The sequence below is a fragment of the Drosophila bipectinata genome, chromosome 3L, assembly GCF_030179905.1.
Source record: "Drosophila bipectinata strain 14024-0381.07 chromosome 3L, DbipHiC1v2, whole genome shotgun sequence".
NCBI classification, from domain to species: Eukaryota; Metazoa; Arthropoda; class Insecta; order Diptera; family Drosophilidae; genus Drosophila; species Drosophila bipectinata.
In genome coordinates this window covers 11,891,938-11,914,397 of record NC_091738.1, presented here as the reverse complement: position 1 = coordinate 11,914,397, position 22,460 = coordinate 11,891,938, and the positions used below count along the sequence as shown (strand labels likewise).

The 22,460-nt window shown below is 48.1% G+C and overlaps 2 protein-coding genes across 12 annotated transcripts; one reads left to right on the top strand and one right to left on the bottom strand.

Moving 5' to 3' along the window:
- The first annotated feature begins 236 nt into the window (after positions 1 to 236).
- Positions 237 to 21,252, top strand: LOC108124718 (neurofilament heavy polypeptide). 11 transcript variants are annotated; one of them, XM_070280400.1, is made up of 9 exons: positions 237 to 253; positions 1,497 to 1,625; positions 3,533 to 3,607; positions 7,678 to 8,672; positions 8,987 to 10,464; positions 15,194 to 17,120; positions 17,178 to 17,410; positions 17,483 to 17,701; positions 17,991 to 21,252. In XM_070280400.1, exons 2-9 carry the CDS (start codon positions 1,532 to 1,534, stop codon positions 20,554 to 20,556), a joined length of 7,587 nt encoding a protein of 2,528 aa, XP_070136501.1. In that variant the 5' UTR covers positions 237 to 253; positions 1,497 to 1,531; the 3' UTR covers positions 20,557 to 21,252. The 11 variants fall into 11 exon arrangements, with proteins under 11 accessions (XP_070136501.1, XP_070136500.1, XP_070136499.1 ...); XM_070280399.1 differs by lacking the exon at positions 237 to 253 and adding an exon at positions 678 to 1,044; XM_070280398.1 differs by lacking the exon at positions 237 to 253 and adding an exon at positions 678 to 1,130.
- Positions 21,104 to 22,446, bottom strand: Nelf-E (negative elongation factor E). The gene is made up of 4 exons (XM_017240539.3): positions 22,278 to 22,446; positions 21,697 to 22,217; positions 21,472 to 21,638; positions 21,104 to 21,414 (listed from the first exon to the last, which is right to left on the bottom strand). The coding sequence occupies exons 1-4, from the start codon at positions 22,356 to 22,358 to the stop codon at positions 21,338 to 21,340; spliced, it is 846 nt and encodes a 281-aa protein (XP_017096028.1). The 5' UTR covers positions 22,359 to 22,446; the 3' UTR covers positions 21,104 to 21,337.
- Between the last annotated feature and the right edge of the window lie 14 nt (positions 22,447 to 22,460).

Genomic DNA, 22,460 nt, shown 5'->3' with positions numbered 1-22,460 from the left:
ATGAGCCTGAATCTGAAATACAAAACATGCAATCTGTCGGCTCAACAACTTGAACTTGTCGCGTCCACTGGAGAAAACTTTTGCTGAACTTTCCGTTTTATAATCCCAGAGATGGCATAAGCTCTTGGCCACTTTGCTTTCAGTTATGGACCAGAGGAGGGTCTGCTGGGACCTGTTGGGGGAGTTGGCCAGTTTAATGACTAAATTTTGCAATTTCAAGTGCTCTGAATATCACAATCTCAAGTGCCTTAAGGTTGGTCGTGGTTGGTAGTACAATTTCCATCTTTTTCAGAAAGTTCAATAACACTTTTAACGAAAATTCTCAAATAAAACCAAACACCCTTCAATCGATTTGCCTGTAAAATCAATCTAGCTGGCAATCAACCAACTCAATATAGAAATATCTAAAAATATCTTACCCAAAGGCAAAATAATTTGTGATAAGCAAGTGCATTTCGTGCGGGTAATTAAAGGCCGGACCCAGAACCGGAGAAACGCTCCGAAAATACACAATATTATGTATTTTCCAACTTGGAGAACACGGAAAGAGCGGTGGTGACAATATTAAAACACCGCAAGCACCACTTGGGTCTCCGGGGTCCAAAAGTGGAGAAACCGTAAGGCAGAAAGCTCTCAGCTAGCCATCTCCGACATCTGACAGAGCGGTTTTTGGTTTTGGTTTGGGTTTAGTCGGCATTAGTCGGCAAACGATCGACGATCGACGACATCGACAAACGACGACTAAAAAAACGACGACGTCGCATGGACTGCGATTCTGCGGACTCCGTGCGCGATTTTCATTCAGTTTTCACTTAACTTTCCGCTCAGTTCTAAACTTACCCATACTACACAGGTGTATGTAGTGTCGAAATCCCAACCTCTGTACTACTATACCGCCATATCTCGGGGGAGAGACCATATCTCCGAACTGCCCGGCAATCGGGCGGCAGTCAGTCCAGCGGAGAAGCTCGCTGGAAACTCATCATTACCCGTAATAATCGTAAATGTCAGTTACTGGGCTGGTCGCTGTCGCGTCGCCGTCACGTAATGCCCATTCAATTTAATTTCATAATTAATATTTTTTGGAAAACTACAAAAGTGTCACCAGTTTTTCTCTGATTTTTTGGCAAGTAAGGAATATTCCCGTCGAGTGAAAAGTGTGCTTTCAAGTGTGTGTATTAAATTAAATCACCGCATTATAAATAACTTGGGCAAAAAAAAAATTTTAAATCTAAAATATATTCAGATGCCAGATAGATATATAAATATATATACCTAAAGTATATATCTGCAAGCCCCAACGCGCCAAGTAATCGAAGCGACAAAAAATACGTAAAAAGTGAAATTGTGTGTGTGTTTGGCAAATGTCACTAGTGTGTGCGTCACTGAAGATGAACCACGAGAGCACATAAAAAAGAAGGCGCACACACTTGCGACTGCCACAAAAATATATATACAAAAATATATATTATTCTATTTACGCGCGTGTCTTGTAGCCAAAAAGTAAATCTCGTCGAGGAGCCACCGCAAAATGGAGTCCAACAAACGCTCGAAAAAAGGACGCAAATCGCGTACAGGACCCGCTGACAACACTCAGAACGAACAGCATCATCCATGGGACGAAGGTAGGTCTAAGGTCAACCCATAACAAGAAAGAACTGCAGTTTTGCATTTATTTTTTGCATTCTGCCCCATAAATTAGCCGCGCATTACGCATACGCCGCGTGGGCGCATCGCTTGTAATGACAGTCGTTGACGAATTTAGAACAGGGTGGAGGATATACAGTATATAGGGGGCTATACAACATTACTTATGACTGTCTGCCAAGTTGAACAGCAGCCAAAAACTATGACTATGACAAGTTTTGTATGTTTTGGCGCCCCGCAGCGGAAAATCGGTTTCCCAATTATACTCGTACTATACCATATAGACGGGCATGCACAATTCCGAATTGTGACTTTTCGAGTTCCCAGACGCGGTCTGAACGGAAATCGGCAATCAACTGCAGTGGCCCATTGGGGTATTACTAAATAATAGGGTATATTAACTATGTCAGGGGAAAACTTTTAATTATTCCGAACACCACTTTAGATCTTTAGCATTCTTGAACTTAATATCTTAACATCTTTTTAATGGAATTCAGATATTGAGTAATGAACAAAATCTTCCATTACAAAACAATATATTTTCCTGAGTAACATTCAAAATATTCAAAAACTAATTCATTCACATTTCAACACCATCCATTATGTTTTCTTCCCCAACGCCTTGTAAAAAATTCTTGACCTTCGCAAGAGTATAAAAAGTTCTATATAAGAAAATGAATTTTGGAATCTTGAGAATCGCTTGGCATTCAGAGATGTAAGCAGACCAACGAACTGACTTTGTTAGCGGAATCTTCTATTTCCCAAGCACTATGCCTCTGGGCTGTGTGTGAATTGAATAACCGGTTATGGATATGGTAGACCCGTTGGTAGTACTCTGTTTAAATACCGTTTGGATGCATCTATCATGATTTAAATTAGCCGGAGAATATACATGATCTATGGGACAGTTTTCCGCTTTTCTGACTGTTGAAAGTGAAAAGACTATGTCGTATTCTCCCCAAACAACAAAAGCTATCGCAACCTATTCAAATTCCCGTTGCCAGACGGTCATTCAAAAAACAAAAAGGGGGCTTATCAAGTGCGGATTGCAGTGTTCTGATTGCCACTTGAAAGGGGCAATTAAAAGCAGCAAAGGCTAAATAAAAATAAAATATATAATGGAAACAATTCCAAGTGTCCAAGTCCAAGTTTTCTGCATGGGACACTGGGATCAGAGCACGTAGGCCTTTCATCTAGCGTCATAAGGTCATATGATGGGGTCTTAAACATATGGTTTACCTATCTTATCGCCTAAAAATGGGTGCCTGACTTTATCTACTCGGCTCGCCGATAAGTTGGGAAATTATTACGTAAAAGCACTTAGTTATGACGCCAACCTTTGCTTTTGGAGAGGGGCTGGGAAACTCTAAAACAATTTAAATAATTATTAAAATGCTTGTCATTAAAAAAAGTGCCAAGTACTAGTTGTTAAGTAAACATAAAAACTTCCAGGTTATCATTAACGTTTCTACTTGCATTCATTCATCTATGAAGTCAACTGCTAAGAATAGTTTATTATATTAGAATCATAAATCAATAGCCACCAAGCTCTCCGCACTTATGTTCATATTTCCAGTTGCATTTATATAATTTATTGTTAACTCTCCTCGTAGAAATGTAGTAGTTTCCTGTTAAGTGAACGTGCTAAAAGGTTTAACCCAAAAAAACTTCTAGTTACCATAGTCCACGGAACATTTCGCCCATTTTGAAGCTGGATGATTCAGTCTAGGTGAAAATTGCTGGTAATTGAAAGAGTAGCAGCCGCAAAAACTGGTAGTCTGATTGATTACCAATTAGCAGCAAATCCCATCCCATCACATGAGCAAAAACCGATTGACGACCGACCATCTATTTTTTTCTAAAGCAAACTTTGACCTTATTTCAGGACAAGCACAGAGAGCAATTCCCAGCACGGGCACAGCACTGACCCGATTCCTGACCTGTATGGCACCTGTGATTGGTAAAAAATCAAAGAATAAAATAAAAATAGAAGAAAGTCTCGTATAGTCCCGTCTCTTTGCTGTTTCATTCACAAAAAATATAAAAAAAGAGATCACTGGCAACATGTTGCCAAGTCCAGAGAAGCAACATTAAATTGTTTACATTACGTTCTGTACTAGATCCGCATCTCATTTTCCACACATTTTCGAAACAGTTTTCAATGTGGTTTGGGGCTCATCCGTATCCGTAATTGTTCATATGACTCTGTCCGTACTTTCCATTATTTATGAGTGGTGCTCGTGTTCGTTATTTTATTTGTTTTGTGGCAAAAGTTCTTTAACTTTTGTGCCGTGATTTTCGTGTCTATCAGTCGATATACATATAATATACACAAATATCTACATGTGGGACTGACAACTAGGCGTATACGTTATATTCTGTGCTTGTTTGATTCGATTGGCTTTCTGCTCTGTCGCTTTCCTTTCGTATTCGTTCTTGTCGTCTTCGTTTTGTTGACATTCGTCGTCGCGTGTGGTTGTTGTTCTTGTTGGGCTTATTTATATTTCAGTTTGGAGAACTAATCGTCAAAAATATGAAGAAAAACCAAAATGTATGTATCAGCGAGAGTTCGCCCTGAACTATATTTATAGGTACATAAATAATTCAATATCTGACCAGTCAAGGTCACAAACCGAGAGCTCATAGATGTGTGTGGGCCTGGGCCTGGGTCTGGGCCAACCTGCCAGCCACTTTCCCGGGGCATTAAAATGCAATAAAGAAATATGGGAAATATTACTTCGATGGAAACTGCCTCGGCCAAATGGAAATCAATTACAGCCAATGCAATTTCCATTTCATTTCAACCGTCTCGCATTCGGCTTTCGGAATAATTAAGCCGTACAATGAACCCATTGACTGTAATTGTGTCACAGAAATTTATTTTCACAACAAGCAAAATTTTGCCGAGCAAACAAAACGGAAAATATTTAGCCGGGACGAAGCGTCGCCCTGAATCTACATAACGCATACGCAGTGTGTGCCAGTTTTCTTACCTTTTCGTGTATTCATTAGAATTAGAATGTTCTTTTGCGGTTCTCCGGCTACAAATTTATTCGAAACGAATGGGAAACAAATGGGTTTTTATAAATCAATGCAATGGAACATTTAGAGGATAGTTTTCATAGTTTAAATATTAAAATTGTATACTGTATTCTATATTGATTAAATAATAAGGTTTAGGAATATTGAACTGATTTCTTGAGGGCCCTGGGAGTGATCCGCGTACTCATTAATAAGTTGGTCTGCCTTGACGGCCCTTGGGTGCGTTACGCTTAAATGATTCTAAATATAGTGGAGAGCGCCGGGCTGCCATGACGACCTTGGGGCGGTTGACGTCGGCAGCGTCGCATGCAACCAGTGGCGAAAGTGCAACATGGAGAAGGAAAAAGGGGGGAGAGTGGGTGGGATGGCACTGTCACACTATCTCTCGGGTAAAACACAGAGAAAAAAAGTAGTGCTACAATCTTTGCTTTTCAAATGATTCTGGTTATCAAGACAGTACTATCTATAAACTATTTTGTCACATAATCAGAGCGTCATAAGAGCGTCGTCAGAGCTCCATCTGCCTTCAAATATAGCTTGCAAAGAGTAAAATCTTAAAACCCCCTCCTAATTTCTCCCTGTGCACTTTGGCACTTCAATCAGCATTTCGCATTTAGCGATTCCGAGAGCAACGTCAACCGTCTTCCTCAGCGTCAGAGACAAGTTTGGTGCCCGGCTCCTCGCCGTCGGGTGTGCTCCACGAATAGTTTCCCCCATCAGCAATAGCCGTAGTAGTAGTTTGGTTTTCTGCTCTGGGCTGCTCAGCTGCTAGTATTCAAAACGCGATTAGACGCCGAACATGTGAGGCTCAGATAAGGCGTCCCTTACTCTTTACTTTTTTCGGTTGTTTTTTTCTTTTTTTCCAAATTAATTTTTTTTCATTTACTTTCAATTATTAACTTGAACTAACCAATGATATTAACTAAAACGTTGCAACAACTATGGTTTATGTTTTCCTCAGTGTCGTGGGCAATTATGGTGAGTGATCGATTGGAATCGAGTGCCGGGTCGACATTTAATTGATTTGCATGTTACGCAATTCATTGGCAAGCCGACGGTTCAGAGTTCGGCAATAAATTGACAACAACACTACAGCAAAAAACCAAAAAAGTGTAATGGCCAACGTAATGATACCCATAGTGATTACTCTAACCGACTATTTATAGTTTTTTTTTTTTGGTGTATCCACACGCGCATTACGTATACGCCACGTTGGGCCATGTCGACTCTATGTCGTCCCAGTTTCCTGGCTCTGTATCGTGTGTTCACCAATTTTTTTTGTGTAAAGTTCAGCTGTGAACACAAAGTGTTCATGAACTTGTCCGTGAATCGGTCGGAGGTGCCTTCTATGGAGGCATAGAAGGAGGAGAACCATGTTCCCAGTGGCAGTTGTCAATATTTTTTTGAAAAGTCGACTTCGAGAAAAAGCTCCGCCAACCAAACTCAGTCAACTGCGAACAAGAGCTGCACATATCCATGTTGAGCAAGTCAAGCCAAGGCAGTTACGCTCGAATTGCTTTGGTAAATCCAGCTACACATGTTTTATTTGATGGCTTTGAAAAAATATGAAAGGTGATACCGTGGAAATAATCCAATGAAAGGGGAATGAAAGGAAAATATATCAGAGATTTTATAAGAAAAATGTCAAAGCTAACCAAACCAATCCAAACCTTTAAAATTCCATGTTCTATGATGTAAAAGTCAATATAACAACCTTAAAGTTCAGTCAAGTTAGATCACTTCTTAGATCATTTAATCCCAATATGGGCAGTGATTCAATTATGGGCAGTGATTTCATTAATTTCTTTCTATATGAGCCTTTACGCTATAATGAATGAAATGATCATGTATTTTTCTGATTCCTCATTCAAAATGCAGACGTAATCGGAAAGGCGTAACGGAAAACCAAATTTATTTTCGTACAAACAATTGAGTTTCGTTGGCTTGTAATTTTTGGCTATGATTACATTGGAAGCTACAGTACATATAGATATAGTACTACATATGGATATGGTAGAATATTTTGTGTGCTTAGACCACAAAAGCAAAAAAAGGCAAACAATAATTGTTGAATGTAAAACACACACAGAAAAACATTCGGTTATAAACACCCCTTTCGAGAATGGGGCTGAAAATGTAAAATGAAAATTGGCCTTTTGTTTTTGTTGATTTTTTGTTGGTATTTGCTTTGTTGGTCTTGTTTATAGACGAGGTGTCCTAAATTAACGGTAATATGTGTGTAAAAACCAAAACTGCAAAATTGTTTACGACTAGCCGAGCAACTATTTCACAAAGGCGGGCAGTTATACATAGAGTGGCCAAAACAAAAACCGAACCAAACGAGAGAACCAAAGAATTGCTAAGCATAAGTACCAAGTATTTTAAAACCAGAGGCACAAAGGCCAGAAAATTAGTCTCTCAACTTTTCTCGGGGTCTGCCGTTTTGCGAAAAAATCCGCCAGTTGGCCCCGGACAATTTCAATGCACGGCTCGTCTATCCGCGAATTTCGCCAAGAAATCCACTAGTGGGGCTAAAAAAACTTTTAAAAATCCTCCATAACAAAACTGTATAAACTAAATATCATATTCTATGGATTTTTAAACGGAAAACCCAACAGAAACAAAAAAAAAACGACAAACGAAACAAAAAACGAACAAACGAAAAACAGGATTGAGTCGATTGCTTTATTTTCTAAATAATCGTATCATTGTGGTAAATGTATTATATTTTTCACACATTTCGTAATTGCAGTGCTTTCGATATCGAAACTAGAAAACTTTCAAGAGAGTGTTTACTATATTCTATCTATATTTTTTTCGTTCAATGTATCTTGTCTCAGATGTGTGACTTATGTAATTATGTGTCGAGTGTCGTCTGAAATACGTTTGTGCTTATTTTTAGCACCTGTTGCTGGCACCGTTTAAACACCTGAGTTTTCATGTCTGGTACTAAAAACCATATTTTCCACCCTCTCTAATCCCCCGTAGTGTCGCTACCTGGTGCTGGAACTGGCCCCACTGAACAGCCGACCATACTCCTGATCAACGGCATAGCCAGCGACTCCCAGATCGAGGACAGGCAGGAGAAGGCCGCCGCCTTGAAGCTAGCCCTCGACAATAACAATATCGAAGCTCCGATAGCCACAGTGCCCACTACCCCGGGTGGCTCTCACCTGCTCGACTTTGAATCGCATCTTATCGAGAGCATCGACGCCCACGAAGCCACAGCCGGCGGCGTCGGCATCAAGGAACTCCCGCCCATCGAACAGGAACTGCAACAGGGGACCTCCAAGCTCGGCACCGACGATGCGGAGCCCGTGATCGAGGTAGAACCGGCTGGCTCGAAAACCCTACAGCCCATTGAAGTCATCCCGCCGAGCCATCAGATCGCCGAGGTTGACGAAACGGCTAACCCTTCCGAGCAACCCGACGAACAGGAAGTCCGTCGCACCGCCGAGCAGTTGGTGGATGAGATCGAACGCGAGCTGATCCAGGCCCTTAGCCGGGATGTAGACCAGGCCCAGAAGGAGCACCAGGACCAGATCCAGCGCGATCGCCAGGAGCTTGGCTCCCTCTCCCAACAGGTGGAGGTGCAGCTGAACGAGCTGACCAGTATCCTCAAGAACAAACCCCAGGCGGAGATAGTTTTGGAGCTGCCCAAAGAAGACCCCAAGCAGGATCAGCAGACCAAGAAGCCCCTGGTAGCCGCTTCCCAGGAACTCAAGCTGGTTGAGGTTCCCACTCCAAAAACCGAGGCCGAGGAGCAACAGCGTAGGGAGTTCATCGACTCACTGCCCCAGATCGAGCAGAATCGTCTCCAAGACGGATCGGAAGCAGAGACGGATGCCCAGCGACTCTCGGCGGACTGCAAGCGGGAGTATTACCAGTCGCTGAAGAAATACCTGCTCCAGAGCAGCCAGGACAGGCCACCAGTGCCACTCCAGACATATCGCTGGGAGGATCTGCGACGAGCCAAAGAACGGGTAAGTTTCTCAGGTTTTTTATTTTCAAAATCACTTTAAAACTTTTCTGAAAACCAAATTGTTTTTATTTTTTTGGCATCGATCTGAAATATTTTATATTAAAGATCTACCAACGTCATAGTTTTGGCATTGTTTCCGGTAAATATTTTTTTGGGAATCCGTATTGTTAATAAAGTTTCTAAAAATAGTTTTAAAGTAAAACATATGGAATAATTTCAGAAATTTTCTAAAAAATGTGGCTGTTTTGTTATTAAAAAGATCTTATTATTTTAAGCAAAACATTAATGGTTTTTCGTTGTGAATTATTCTTCTAGGGCGGCTATCCCTGGACACATCTGTATAAACGCCCTTTGGGACCCGACGAGCAGCCGGAAATAGTGCTGCTCCTGCGCAAGTCCCAGGAACTGCGTTTCAGATCCGAGTCCCCCAAGTCCCTGAAGAAAGTTCGCTACGACGAACAGGTGCTGGTTAAAGAGACCGAACGCTACATCCAGGACTTGTCCGAGGACGAGGCCGTAGCCACCACCACCGACGACGACAGCAGCAGTGAATCCTCCGATTCGGAGACCGAATCCGAACGCGATCGCAACAACGAGGACGCTCTCAGTGAGTGCATTTCCTGCGTGTCGGACTCTGTCCTAGCTGTCGGAGGTCACGCCAGGCCACGCAAGACCAATCGCTTGGCACACATCCGTGATCTTATCCGACGCCGACGCAGTGGTCGCACCCACGAGGACGCCCAATCGCTGCCCGGCAACTCGGCGAATCCCAGCCGGCAGAGTAGCCTGCACGAGCTAGCTCCACCGCCGGGATCTCTGATCCCCAACACAGACAAGCCTCCGAAGAGCAGCAAGCCCAAGCAGGGCTTCGACATCATGAAGAAGCTAAAGAGCTTGGCCGAGCGCCAGAAGAAGCGTCTGAACATCAAGAGGATCACCCTGAAGAAGGACGAGAAGATTGTTCTGGGAGAGCAGCAGAAGATCATGCGTTTGAAGGCTTCTCCCAAGTCCGATCGCGGTGAGATCCCCCACTTTATCGAGAAGCAGGACTCGGACGAGATCCTGGAGCTAGTGGAGTACGATGAGTCCCCCTGCCGTAAGCGCACCAAAGAGGAGCTGCTGGAGGATCAGCCGAGTGGCAGTGTACCGCAGCCCGAGGAAATCATTGAGCTCCCGGTGGTCAAGACTGAACTAGAGGCGCCCACCCTGGAAATCACTGAACCCGCTGAGGAAAAAACTGAAGAACCAGTGAAGGTTGAGCAGCCAGAAGAAGAGGTCGAGGATTCGGCTGATCCACCAAAGAAAACTCCACGAGTTCGTAAGGAACATGTCTACGAGGAGATCGGTCAGACTCAACTGGAGCAGCCCATTGTGGAACTGGAAAGCCTCAAGAAGTCCTTGACCCGGCAGGACAATCTCGCTATCGATGACATCGAGTCGGCCAAGGCAGTGCCCTTGGATCGGATGGGCAGCAGTGAGGAGGAGCAGGTGACTGCTGGCAAGCCAAGCGCCCTGCTGGCCCCCATATCCTCAATAGACTCTACGTCCTCGGATGAAGAGCGGGCACGCCTGGCTCAGCTTTCGCCCGTAACGGAAGAGGAGACTGAGGAACCCGCTGCAGAGGAGGAACCACCACGTCCTTCCTTGAAAAAGGAGGCTTCTCCAGCACCCTCGGACAAGAAAGTGACCTTCTCCCATGTGGAAGATGAAGCGGAACCGCATCGTGAGGACGTCGAACTGCCGGAGGATGTCCTGGAGGCAGCCGCCAATGCAGCCAAGTTTAAGAATGAAAGGTAAGTGAACCTGATAACTGGGGATCTTTAAAATTCTCTCCAGAAACACCTGCCAAGCTTGACACTAACACTATGCACTCCCCGAAAACCGATTCATCGGTGGCTCTAACCAATCTTCCAGAGGCTCTAACCTATTTGACTTCCTAATGAAATTGTTACTAACACTTGTGCCGGGATCGGGAACTAAATCGGGATCGGGCAGGAGCCGTCGCCGGCTCACCAAGCACCATCGGGCACCACAGTACCGTGACTACCATTACACCCACACAGACAGCACCACCAAAACAGTAACCCCACACAACAACAACAATACTTGGCGTATTCGGGTGAAACGATCCTCATCCTGGACGCTCTGCTGCTGCTGCAGTGCCTCCAATGGAGGAACACAAAAATATTGGTAGCGGGCTCAAGGCGAAGGTGGCCTAAATGATTTAGACCTAAGGTAAGACTGGAAAATGGTGAAGGTGTAGTGTCCTTGGGTGTGTTACATCGGTGGGAGAAGGGTTATAAGATGAAAGATGAAACAGTTATTAAAAGTTATAAACGATTTTCACTATTCTTTCTAAAAGAATAGATTGTAAATAACGAAGCCTACAAAAACTATACCCTTTTTTAATTGAATTAAAAGTGTTTTAAATAGTTTTTGTTTTAAATAGTTTTTTATATTCATAAAGATTATATATATTTTTTTAAAGCCTCTATCTATAACCTTCTTCCAACCGATTAACCCTAAAACCTATTGCACTATAAACAAAATGTACGCGTCCTTTACATATCCCCATTAAATGTTGGTGATGGTCCTAATAAATACGACATTAAGCAACAATCTATAGCCATATTGGTGGGGTTTGTGGTGGGAATGGAATGTGTAGGAGGACTCCTTGACTAGATGATCTTCTGACAACCACTTCCAAAGGTCACCATTGTGGATAAAAGCCAACGACAAATAATTACATGGATAAAAACAAAACAAACGGCGCATATGTATCTGAAGAACATCAAAAGAGTACGATAATATATTTAGCGCTCTAAAGGTCGACAAATGACAAGAAGATTTCCGGCAGGCAGGCAGGCAGTCAGGCAGGCGGGCCGACATGTCCCCAAAAATAGAACGATAAAGTGCAGGCCAAGTCACTAATTGTTACTCCTCGGCTTCCTCCTTCCAATCACGGTCTCCTTTCTCCGCATTATACGATCCAAATTATAAAGAAACAAACACAGAAAAAAGTGTTTTTATAAAAAAAAAATATATAAATCTAGCACAGTTTATTATAACAAACCCGAAGCTCTTCATAAAGACATCTTCAAAGTTAAGCCTTTTTCTCTCTGTGCATATTTGTCACCGCGCAGTCAACAAACATACTCTTAGATGCCTCAGACATTGCCTCAGACAGCACACAATTGCCATTATAATCCGTGAATGTGTGTGTGTCTGTGTGTGTGTTTGCTAATTTTAAAGAAAAACATTTTCATCTTTTTTCGAACAAGAATTTCGGTTGAAAAATTTGTGTCGCGCACAAATGGCGGACGAGGAAAGCTTTCGGACCTCAGGCCTCCTCAGTCCTGGCCGAAAATCGCAACGATGTAGACCGATCGCTCGCGCTCACACACACACACTAGCAGCACACACTTGCTAACGGGACTCAGAACACCGCACAACCGCACCAACGTCCGATAACCGGAAATTCCAAAGCGCGTTATCGATAAACGATTATTGAAGCCATTTAATGGTGGAGAAGAAGGCCATTAAATAGAATTGCAAAACTTTTCGGGGCGCAGAAAATATTTTCGAATTTCGGGGCAGAAAATAAATTCAATGTCCGCTGCTCTGGTGGCGATTAAAAATAGCCACGACGACCACACAGCTGAATCGAACAAAAGCTCGGGGAGATTAGAAAGAGGTGGTGAAGACGAATAGCAAAATACGGGAGAAGAAGGCCCGGGAGGAGGAGGTGGAGGATTACGTACCCAGGCCAAGTGAATAAGTAACCTAAAGTCGCGATGCTGAACTCTCGGCGATCCGCTTCCGTGGGCGCCCTGCCGGCGGAGAAGCGACACTTTGTGTCCCGGCAGGAGAGTGCTAGTGGCGCCTCCCTGGATGTTCGCTGTGCCTGCCAGTACTTTCAGTGCGAGTCCCTTTTGCCGGAGCGTGTTAATCCCGTCGACTCGCGTCCTGGCTCCCGACTCAGCCAGCACGCGGAGGAGCAGTTCCCGCAGGGGTTCCTAAATCCCAGGGATGACCTTTCCGCCCACAGCTTCGAGGTGGTGAGTCACGCCGATGTGGCGCCTTCGGTGGACCTCAGTTTCATGGAGCGCTATCCGGAGCTGGAGCAAACGGCCAAATCTCGTGGCCTGGTTGTCCGCAGCATCTCCGATGCCACAGAACCCGAACCGTACTCCAGTGCCCATCAGATGGGGGGTGTTGGAGGAGGTTTCACGGCCGGCCGCAGGCGACAGCTCTCCATGGGTGGCCTCTCCTCGGGCAGCATGGGTCGCTTTCCGGACACTGCCTCTATGAGGAGCGGCACCTCCCTGCGACGCATCTCCGCCGGTAACTCCAAGATGGATCTGTACTGTGCCGACATCAATATACCCACTAGTTCAGGAACAGTCGGTCCTGGAGGACGGCGTTCCGCAAGTGCCAGTCGAAGGGCCTCCAATGCGGACTTGTTCCAGGCCAGCATTCTGCAGCCAGGATCCATGCAGCTGCCACAACTGAACTTGATACCCGCAACAGCTAGTCCGGAAATGATGAACCTACCGCCGCAGTTTCCCTCCCATCAGGCTTCCCCAGCTCCCTCGCAAGATTTCCGGGTTGCCAAGCCGCCTCTATCGCCGGATTACATGCGGCCCAGCGATGACAACAAGGAGAACCGGTATCCAGGTGATGTGCTTCCCCAGAATCGTCCCATCGATGTCTCACGTTTCGGTGGCGATGCAGTGCGTCCTTCGTTTTTGTTGGAGTCCGATTTCCAACAGATTCAGGAGCACCAGAATCCCTACCAGTCCACCGTGACCAGCATTGATCCTTTGGCGGAGACAGTGGCGGAACTGGAGCAGATAGCCCAGGAACATAATATTGTGAGTATCCGGGATAATATACAGGCGGAGACCAGGAAGCCACCATCCATTGGAGGGGATATCAGTGCGGCGCCACTGAAAGTGGATGAGCTGACAAAGATTGAGATCATCCATGATGTTCCCGTGGTGGATATAGATGAGCTGGTCAGGGAGGAGGAAGCAAAAGCAGCCGAACACCGCAGCCGGAGTCCCAGACCTGCCCCCAGACGACCCAAATCCCCGCCAGTGATGGCCACCCTTCAACTGCCCTCCAGTCGCCCTACCAGTCCCACGTTAGCGGACCAAGCTTCACCGGTTAGCCAGCCACAGCCCCTAAAGCGCCAGCACACACCCGAAAGACACCTCTCACCGGAAAGGGCCACCAAGTGGTTGCCGCAGCAGGAGGATATTGTAACGCATCCCTCACCGGCTGTATTGAATCTGGAAGATGCTTCCCCAGAAGTGAAAAGCTCCTACACTGCACGTTTCAAGTCCATGTTTGGGTCGAAGGAACCCCGACAGAAGTCACCCTCTCCCGCACCACAAAGATCCCGGACACCCAGTCCCAAGCTGGAGCGGCACGAGAAGTCGCCGTCACCCGTAAAGTTCCTATCGGTGTTCTCCAAGGGCAATGCAATGTCCGTGGTAAACACCACAACAGCAGCCATCAAGGGCAAGGAAGCGGAGCCCCTCGCTGTCAGGGTAACGGAGACGTTTTCCCTGAAAGTGGATGACATGGATCAGTACACCAGCCGGCCAGCCAAGCCAGCAGCTCCTCCGCCGCATGCCCAGACACTGTACAGCAGTCGGGAGGACTTTGCTGCCTCGGAAAGGGCTCCGTCCGTGGATATAAGCGAGGCCTTTGCTCCCGTGGTGGTGTCCTCCCTGCCTCGAGGTGTGAGTAGCCTCGGAGGAGGTGGCAGCATGACGGGAACCATAAGTACGGGTGTGCCCAGTTTCATAGCCGGAAACAGGAATCTTTACTCCAGCGAAATCGATGTGCCGGATCCAGGATGGCGACAAGCCGGCGACTCAGTCAGCAGGGACCAAGGATGGCGGCAGACCGGAGACTCTGCCAGCAGGGATATCTCCCTGGGAGGCAGTCGACCACTGATCTCCGTGCCCATACAGATCTCTGGATCGGGAAGTAATAGCCACATATATCGACCGCTTCACCAGCAGCAGCGAGCACCCTCCGAGCAGCGAGGAGGATTCGGCGTACAGAGGAAGTCCTCGTTCCGGGAGCCGCGAACCCAATCCCATGACCGCACGACCAGCTCCCGCTTGGGACGATCCCAGGAGCAGCTCTTTGGCAGCTCCCGCATGACAAAGACGGTTAGTTTCCATTTTGACGAACGCAAATCGCGCCTCGCGGAATTCGAGTCCAACTCGCCCCTGACCCCCAAGCAAATAGAACACAGAGACTTCCTCGAAAGGACCTATTTCTCTCGGTAAGCCATCGCCATAATCCTGTGACTACCGTTACCCGAGCCACCTCGAAACCCCCCGAAAACCCACGACACTACCGCGCAGGGTGAAGGCTTTTCTAACCACCGCTTTATAGGTTATCTTTGTTGCTTTTGAAACACCACACAACCCATGTCGATGATCCCTTTCTTCAAGTCCATGCAATCCAAACTGATAGATCTTGTTTTTTTCAACCTTTCAGTGATCATGAATACGAGCCCGTGGGCTCCTCGCCAGCGCCCAGCCCCCCAGTCGAACCCATGGACATCGACAGCGCCCTGAGTTCGGGTGGCACCACACCCCGCACCGAATCTCGCACCGACTACGAAATCCACACCAGCCAGGTGGACTCCAGCGCCCTTGAGGAGCTGCCGCTGCAGCCGGAGAACCGTCGCAAAGGATTCATGGCCTCGGCCCAGGATCGCACCCGTAAGATGCAGGATGGCATCCGCCAGCAGGCCGGAAAACTGCGCACTCGGCTGCAAACGAAACCAAAACCCAAGCCCGTCTCCGGTAGTCCCAAAGCCAAGGCCAAGGAGAGGAGGCGCTTCAAGGCCCCTGAGTTCTCCAAGATCAAGATGCCCGAGATCAAGCGACCGGACATGTCCAAGTTGAAGGAAATAAAGCGTCCGGAGTTTACAAAGTTCAGTAAACCGGACATGTCCAAGTTCAAGCTGCCGGAGAAGTTCTCCACCCTGAAATTGCGACGCAGCAAGAGTTTCAAGGAGAACGAGGGTGAACTTCAGGTGGAGGAATCCCCCGAGGGCACTGGCACCCCGGCATCCCCTAGTCAGGCCGCCCAGCCGGCGGCTCCAAAGAAAAAGTTCGAGTTCAATTTCGGCACCTATCCACGGGCTTTCAGGAAGAAGAAGGAGGAACCTGCTCCGCCGGTCGTGGAGTCCTCACTAGGCACTGAAGGTCTGAGCCTCAGTGTGATCCCCAGCACGGAGACCCAGCCTTCTCAAACTTCCACCAGTTCGCCGCAGGGAGATCGTGGACCAGGACCAGTGAGATCCCGTTGGGCGGACAAGTTCTCCGACGTGAGCTACAACGACAGCGAAGGATCGCGCTACCGGCGGTATGGTAGCGAGCTGGAATCCTTTGACCGGGAGTCCTCGCTGGAGCGACGCATGAAGGAGGACCTGGAGGGAACTGAGGACACGGCCAGCGAGGCCCAGCCCCAGCCCGAGATGGGTATCCTTGGAGGGGTGGCAGACAGCAAGCAGTTTGCGGAGTTCGATGAGGAGAACCGTGCCATCCACGAGATCTCCAGCAAGAGATCCCGGGAGTTCAAGCGACGGCCCATGGTGCACCAGGATTCCGATCTGCGCTCCGAAGACAGCCATGATGCGGAAGGATGGACAGAGAAGGATATCCAGAAGAATAAACTTCTCCGGAAGGCAGAGCTTGAGGCCGAGGCTGGTTTCTACAAGTTCCACGACCTGCAGGATGCTCAGTCTACGGCTAGTTCCGGCAAAAAGGTGGTCATGGAGACCATCGACGATGATGAGTTCTTCCTGCGCAAGCGCGGCATCTCCGAGGATAACATCCAGCTGCGCCAGTATATCAGCGAGGCCATCCGCGAGGGCTACGACATGCCCAATGCCCTCAAGCATGTAGGATACTCTGCGGAGCAGGTTCCGGCGGAGTATGGGGACTACGACGTGCCCCCCGCCAAGCCACGCCGCTTGCATAGGAACTACCAGCCGGACTTTGAGTCGCAGGAGTTCGATGACCTGTCCATGTCCCAGAACGGTAGTGACTTCGTCCCCAAGAGACCCCTGAGGAAGGCCAGGAGCCGCAGCAAGTACTCCATCGAAGGTAGCCAGGAGCTCCCGATAGCGGATGGGGGCAGCAGCATCCAGTACTTCGAAGACGATGAGGAGTACCTGCGACCACCGACCCGGGAAACTGAACAGCCCCTCAACAATCTCGACCTGGAAGTGGAACGAAAGCAGCAACTGGCGGAGGAGCAGGATCTAGAGCCTCCACTACCACGTCCACAGGCTCCCAGACGCCAGAAGAAACGCACAAGGGACGACGTTTCTGTGGACAAGGACGCAGACTCCTTCATCAATGGCTTCGGTGGCAGATCAGTATCGAATACCTTTTTGCAGCCACAGGAAGATGTGAGTATGGAAAGGGGTTTCTATTGAGGATGCCTCTTGATCCTCTCCTGATTCCAGGTAATTGTTTATCGCACTGAGCACGAATATCGCCACGTACCGCTAGCCACGCCGGACACCTTCACGGATGGGACATCGGCCCGCACGCAGCGCTCCGAAGACGAGCGGACGTCGCGCGGCGCCGACTCCTTTATCCTGGACACGAAGACGAAGTCGGAGGAGGACAACGAAGATGGAGTGCAACGCTCCAAGAGTGACGAAAGGTTCGTCATCGACATGCTGGAGAGTGACGGGTGAGTAGGGAAGATCTTTGACATGGATCCGTAAAAGTATCGCTATGTGTTGCTTTATCCGCCCGCTTCCAGCTATGCGGTGGTGCGCAAGGAGCTGCCCAAACCGACTCCACCGGCCCGCCGGAAGAAGTTCAGCCGGCTGCCGGGCGAGAGATTCGCCACGTTGCCGAGCATCCGCGGCTCTAGGGGATCGCCGCCCCCAGCTCGGCCGCCGCCGCCCGAGAAGTACGTGCCCACGCTGGACTCGCCCGCCCTAAGTCTGGACGAGATTCCCGCCATGATCAAGTCGAAGTAAGAGAGCAGCCACGACAACTAATGTTTTTGTTTTGCCGTTGATTTGTTTTTGCGAATGCATTTGCGTTAAGTTTTTAGTTTTATTTTTTAGTTTTATTTTTTTAAGCAACTAGACTAAGGCCTCTATTCCGAGCCGATTCTCACGAGAAACACGCACTCACACAATAAAGCTAAACATGAATCCACCACACAGACACAGCAACTCTCTGGCTTTTTGCTTTCGGCCTTGCCCAGTTTCTAATCCCCAATCCCCAAGATACCTTCTCTAATGAAACCTTTTCCCTAGCTACGAGAAGGAGCAGAAGCAGCTGCCGCAGGAGGAGGAGGATGACTACGAGGAGCCGGGTCGCAGTAATTTGCAATCGGGCGAGGTCATCAACAAGATGAAGTTCCGCCCGCTGCCGCCGCCACCGCGTCCTCCGAGGGAGAAACGCTCTGGCCGGGCCGGTAGCCAGACCCTGGAGAGCTACGAGGACAGCGAGCACGTGGCCAACTCCAGCCAGGCGGATAGCTACGACCAGGGTGAGTTTGAGGTGGAGGTCTCCACCCAAACGGATCCGCTGCCGGATGACTTTGTGTGCGAGGAGTTCGAGATCACCGAAGACATGAAGATCATTGAGCCACGCATTGGTGGAGCTGCCAAGACCTTGGAGGATATGCTGCGGAGCGTGGAGGCCTCTCAGGCGCAGGATGAGGTGGATGGGCCAAAGATTCTCTCGGAGGACGAACAGCTGGCCAAGGGCCTGCAGCGTTTCCGGGATGCCAACCAGCGCAGCATGTCTGAGCGATCGAGAGCATCCTCTCAAGCTGACCGCTCCAAGTCGTTAAGTCGCCCGCAGACGCCTTCGTCGGCTGTGATCATTGAGCGGCGAGTGCCCACTCCCAATCTGGATCAGGATGATCCGGCTACCGTTCAGGCCTCTCTGATTGTGCGACCCATCAGTGCCGCCGATCTGGAGGATGAGGAACTGCGTCGAGAGGAGGAGGAACTGCGCCGCGAGGGTCTACTTTCCGATAGCTCTGTTCAAAGCAAGTCTGACGTGGAGGAGGAGCAGGAGCACGGTCTAAGCGACTATGGAGCCAGTTCGGCGGATCTGGATGCGGCAGTGGAGCAACTGCAGCAGGCGCAGCTGGAGAGTGACTACGATAGCAGGCTGGAAGATGATGAGGTGGAACGCACACTCCGGGACAGTGAATACGAGGAGGAGAAGTATTCCGAGCATGAAAAGTACTCTGAACAGGAAGAGTTGGAGGAGGAGGAGGAAATAGCTGAGTTGGAGAAGCAGCTGACAGAGCAGGAATTGGAAGAAGCACTGGAGAAGGAGCTGCAAGAAGCCATGGAAAAGGAACTGGCCGATTACAGGCAAAAGGAAAAGGAGCAGGACCACGAACACGAGCAGACCTTCTCGGAAGAGGAGCCAGTGGCTTCGGAAATAGACTATCACCCATCCGAGGACGAACCAGTGGCCTCGGAAAAAGAAGAGGAGCCAGTGGCTTCGGAAATAGACTATCACCCATCAGAAGAGGAGCCAGTGGCCTCCGAGATCGATTACCGGCCCTCTGAAGACGAGCAAGCAGCCTCAGAAGGAGAGCAACCCCTGTCTGAAAAGGAGTACCCTATTTCGGACACGGAGCCAGTCCAATCGGAATCCGAAATCCCCGTAGAAGAAGCCCCTATTGAGAAATCCACCGCCATTGAACCCACCGAAGCTGAAGTCGAGCTCAAATTCGTGGCTACCTTGCCCACGGAACCCGCCTATGAAGAAGAGTTGCTGGAGCCCGAAGCTGCCCCACTGCCACCGCCACGACGCCGATCCACCACCGTCCTGGAAACCGCTCTTGCCCCTAGCCTGACCATTGCCGAGCAGTCCAGCCGGGAGCTGACACCTGTGCAATCGCTGCAGCAATCCCCGCCAGAACCTCAACTACCCAGCCGACTGGCTGAGCTGGAAGTGGAGCGCCTCAGAGTCCATGCCCTACAGGCTGGTCAGATTCAAGTATCCCAGCTCCATGGTGCACAAATCCGGGCCGACGAACTGGAATGTAAATCTGGACAGTTGGTGGTTCAAAATATCGAACTCCCGCCTGGTTTCATTGATGACATTGTGGAGCGTGTGCAGCGAGAACAGAGACCTTCGCTGCTGACCACTGAAACCCAGACCAGTCGGCAGCCCAGCAGCGATCCCTCCGAGAAGGAGCAGCCCGTTAAACCCCCGCGTCACAGCAAGACGACAGAGCAGCAACCACAGCAGCAAGCACCGGTTGCCTCCACCTCCAATCTCGACGAGCAGACCCAGACGGAGGCGGGCTTGCTGCCACCAGCGGCTTATCCTAGTGTGGAGTACCTGCAGTCCCTGGCCCCACTCGCTTTCTACAATCTCCAGCGCAGCGCCGAGGCAGAAGCCTCTTCGGCTGCTGATAGGAAGGCACCCCATAAGTGCCGACGTCGCCATGTCCAGGAAACGCACACCGAGCAGGAATCCGGGTCCGAGGTAGAAGATCAGGTGGTAGAACGACCACGCTCCAGGTCTCGTAGATCCCGTACCAGGAGCGCCACTCAGCCGCCAGAGGAGGAGTACGATGAGGATCAACCCAAGACGGTGGTCCAAGCCGGTCGGCAGTTCATCTCCGCCTGCAGCCTGGAGCTGGTCAACATCATTAATCAACTGACCCATGTCGTCCGGGGAGAGGCTGTGGAGCCGCAGCAGCAGCCGCGGAACATCTCGGCCCTGATGGTGCTTTTCATTCTGATTACATTTGGGGTTCTGGTCTTCCTGCTTACAGGGCGACAGGTGCACACACATCATTGGGACTACTTTAATCCACCGGGGAACGAGGGTAGGCAGACGTGAGACGTGATTAGCTAGGGAGGGGAACAGGATCCCTATCTGGGCGGTTTTGCATTTTGGATCGAATCTCGCATCGAATCTTGTAGAGAAGAAACGAATTTAAATGCGGCCATGTGGTGGTCGCTCGAAACTTGAAGGCCTTACAAATGATGATATACTAACGCGAAATTACTTTAGGGGGAGGTGCGCACGAGGGGCGTGGCCCGTGCTACTAGACAATTACTAACAACCCAAAAATATATAAGGGGAACATTTTTCATCGATATAGGTCCTATATTATAGGAGATTTAAAAAACAAAAAAAAAAGCAAAAAGGAAAGCACTTGGAGCAACGACCATGTATTAATTATGTACTTAACTAATGTACTCATAGTACAGATTTTTTTTAGACGGGGCTCGAGAGTTTGTTTCAAGAAGGAGCGAGGACTAGTCCCACACAAAAACTTACTTTGTTTGCTCATTTTTCTACAAGATTAAAAAATGGGAAGGCGAGAGATTCAATTGTTGAACAAATTGTTGTTTAATTTAGACCAAGAAAAAAACGTAGAAACTAATATTAAAAGCATACACTCTTTTTCATTGAATTCATTTGAACGTTATAAATTGAAAAATGCGGATACTTAGCCAGAAAGTGAACATATATACATAACTATATAGAAAAGCGTATTTTCAATAAAGCAAAATGATATAAAATAATAAAGGGTCAACGTGTCTTAATCGGTCAAGTGGAGATGGGAAAACATAACTTAAAGATAGTATACAATCTACTGCGTAAGGAGAATGATTTATAGCAAAAAGTCCTCATTGTAGTGCACCATCTCACGGTGGTCCTTGTGGCTGCCCTTTTGGGATTTGCTGGCGGCTAAAAGACAAAGGTTATATAAAGTAAAAGTTATAGGTTTGGACTTCATATTCTTACCAATGGATGACCAAACTGCGGAGGAAGAAGCATCGTTTATAGCTTCGATTTGAGGCTGACGTCTAGCCAGCTGGACTTGCAAATTGATTCCATTCACATTTTTGCCATGCATTTCGGCAATGGCTCGGTCTGCGGATTCCGGTTTGGCAAAGGAAACAAAGCCACGACTAGGGGAGAGTAAATATTAAACCAGACAATCGGATAATAGATTAAAATGATCTATACCTCTTTTCAATCTCCATTGAGACATTTACAATGGTTCCATAGTCGTTGAAGGTTTTCTTCAAGAAATCTTCAGTAACCTTGTTGCCAGAAACGAAGATAGTATTACCGGCACGTGGCTTTTCAGGCTGGGCCGTGTCCATTGGAGATTTTTCAACCAAGCCACGCTCTTCGCGGTCCCTCTCGGTAGCAAAGTGCTGATAGAGATTCTGCCGGCGTGGCTCCTCTTTAATAATCTCACTTATGATGGTCTCCTGGGCAACATCGTTCTGGGTGGACGAGAAGGGCTGATAGGAGGCCACGGTGGTCTCCGAAGTGGATCGCTTAGCTCGCTCCTGTCCTTTCGGGCGCTTGAATGAAGTCTGGTCCTGCTTGGTCTGCTGCTTTTGAATGGCGGGAATGGCGCCGCTCTTAATAAGCTTCCTGGCCACTTCACGAGCATCTCGAGCATCCGCCGGACGCTTTAAGGTGAGAGAGCTCTCCGGTTCCGGTTTGGGAGCCTTGTGAGCCTGCAGTGCTTTTTTCTAGAATTTGGAAAAGAAATTCAAAAACTATTTTACAGAATTTCTTGACTAAAAACATACCTTCTTCTTGAGCTTTTGGTACTTTGCCTGTAGCATCTGCTCCTCTTCGGTTAGATTGTTGGGAAAGTGTATGTAAACCATTTTTAAAGGGTTTACTTCAATTTTTTAGCAAATTATCCAAAATTTTGTTTATTTTTGGTCTGAGTTTTGTAATAGTGTAGCTGCACACTTCAAAATTAAAAA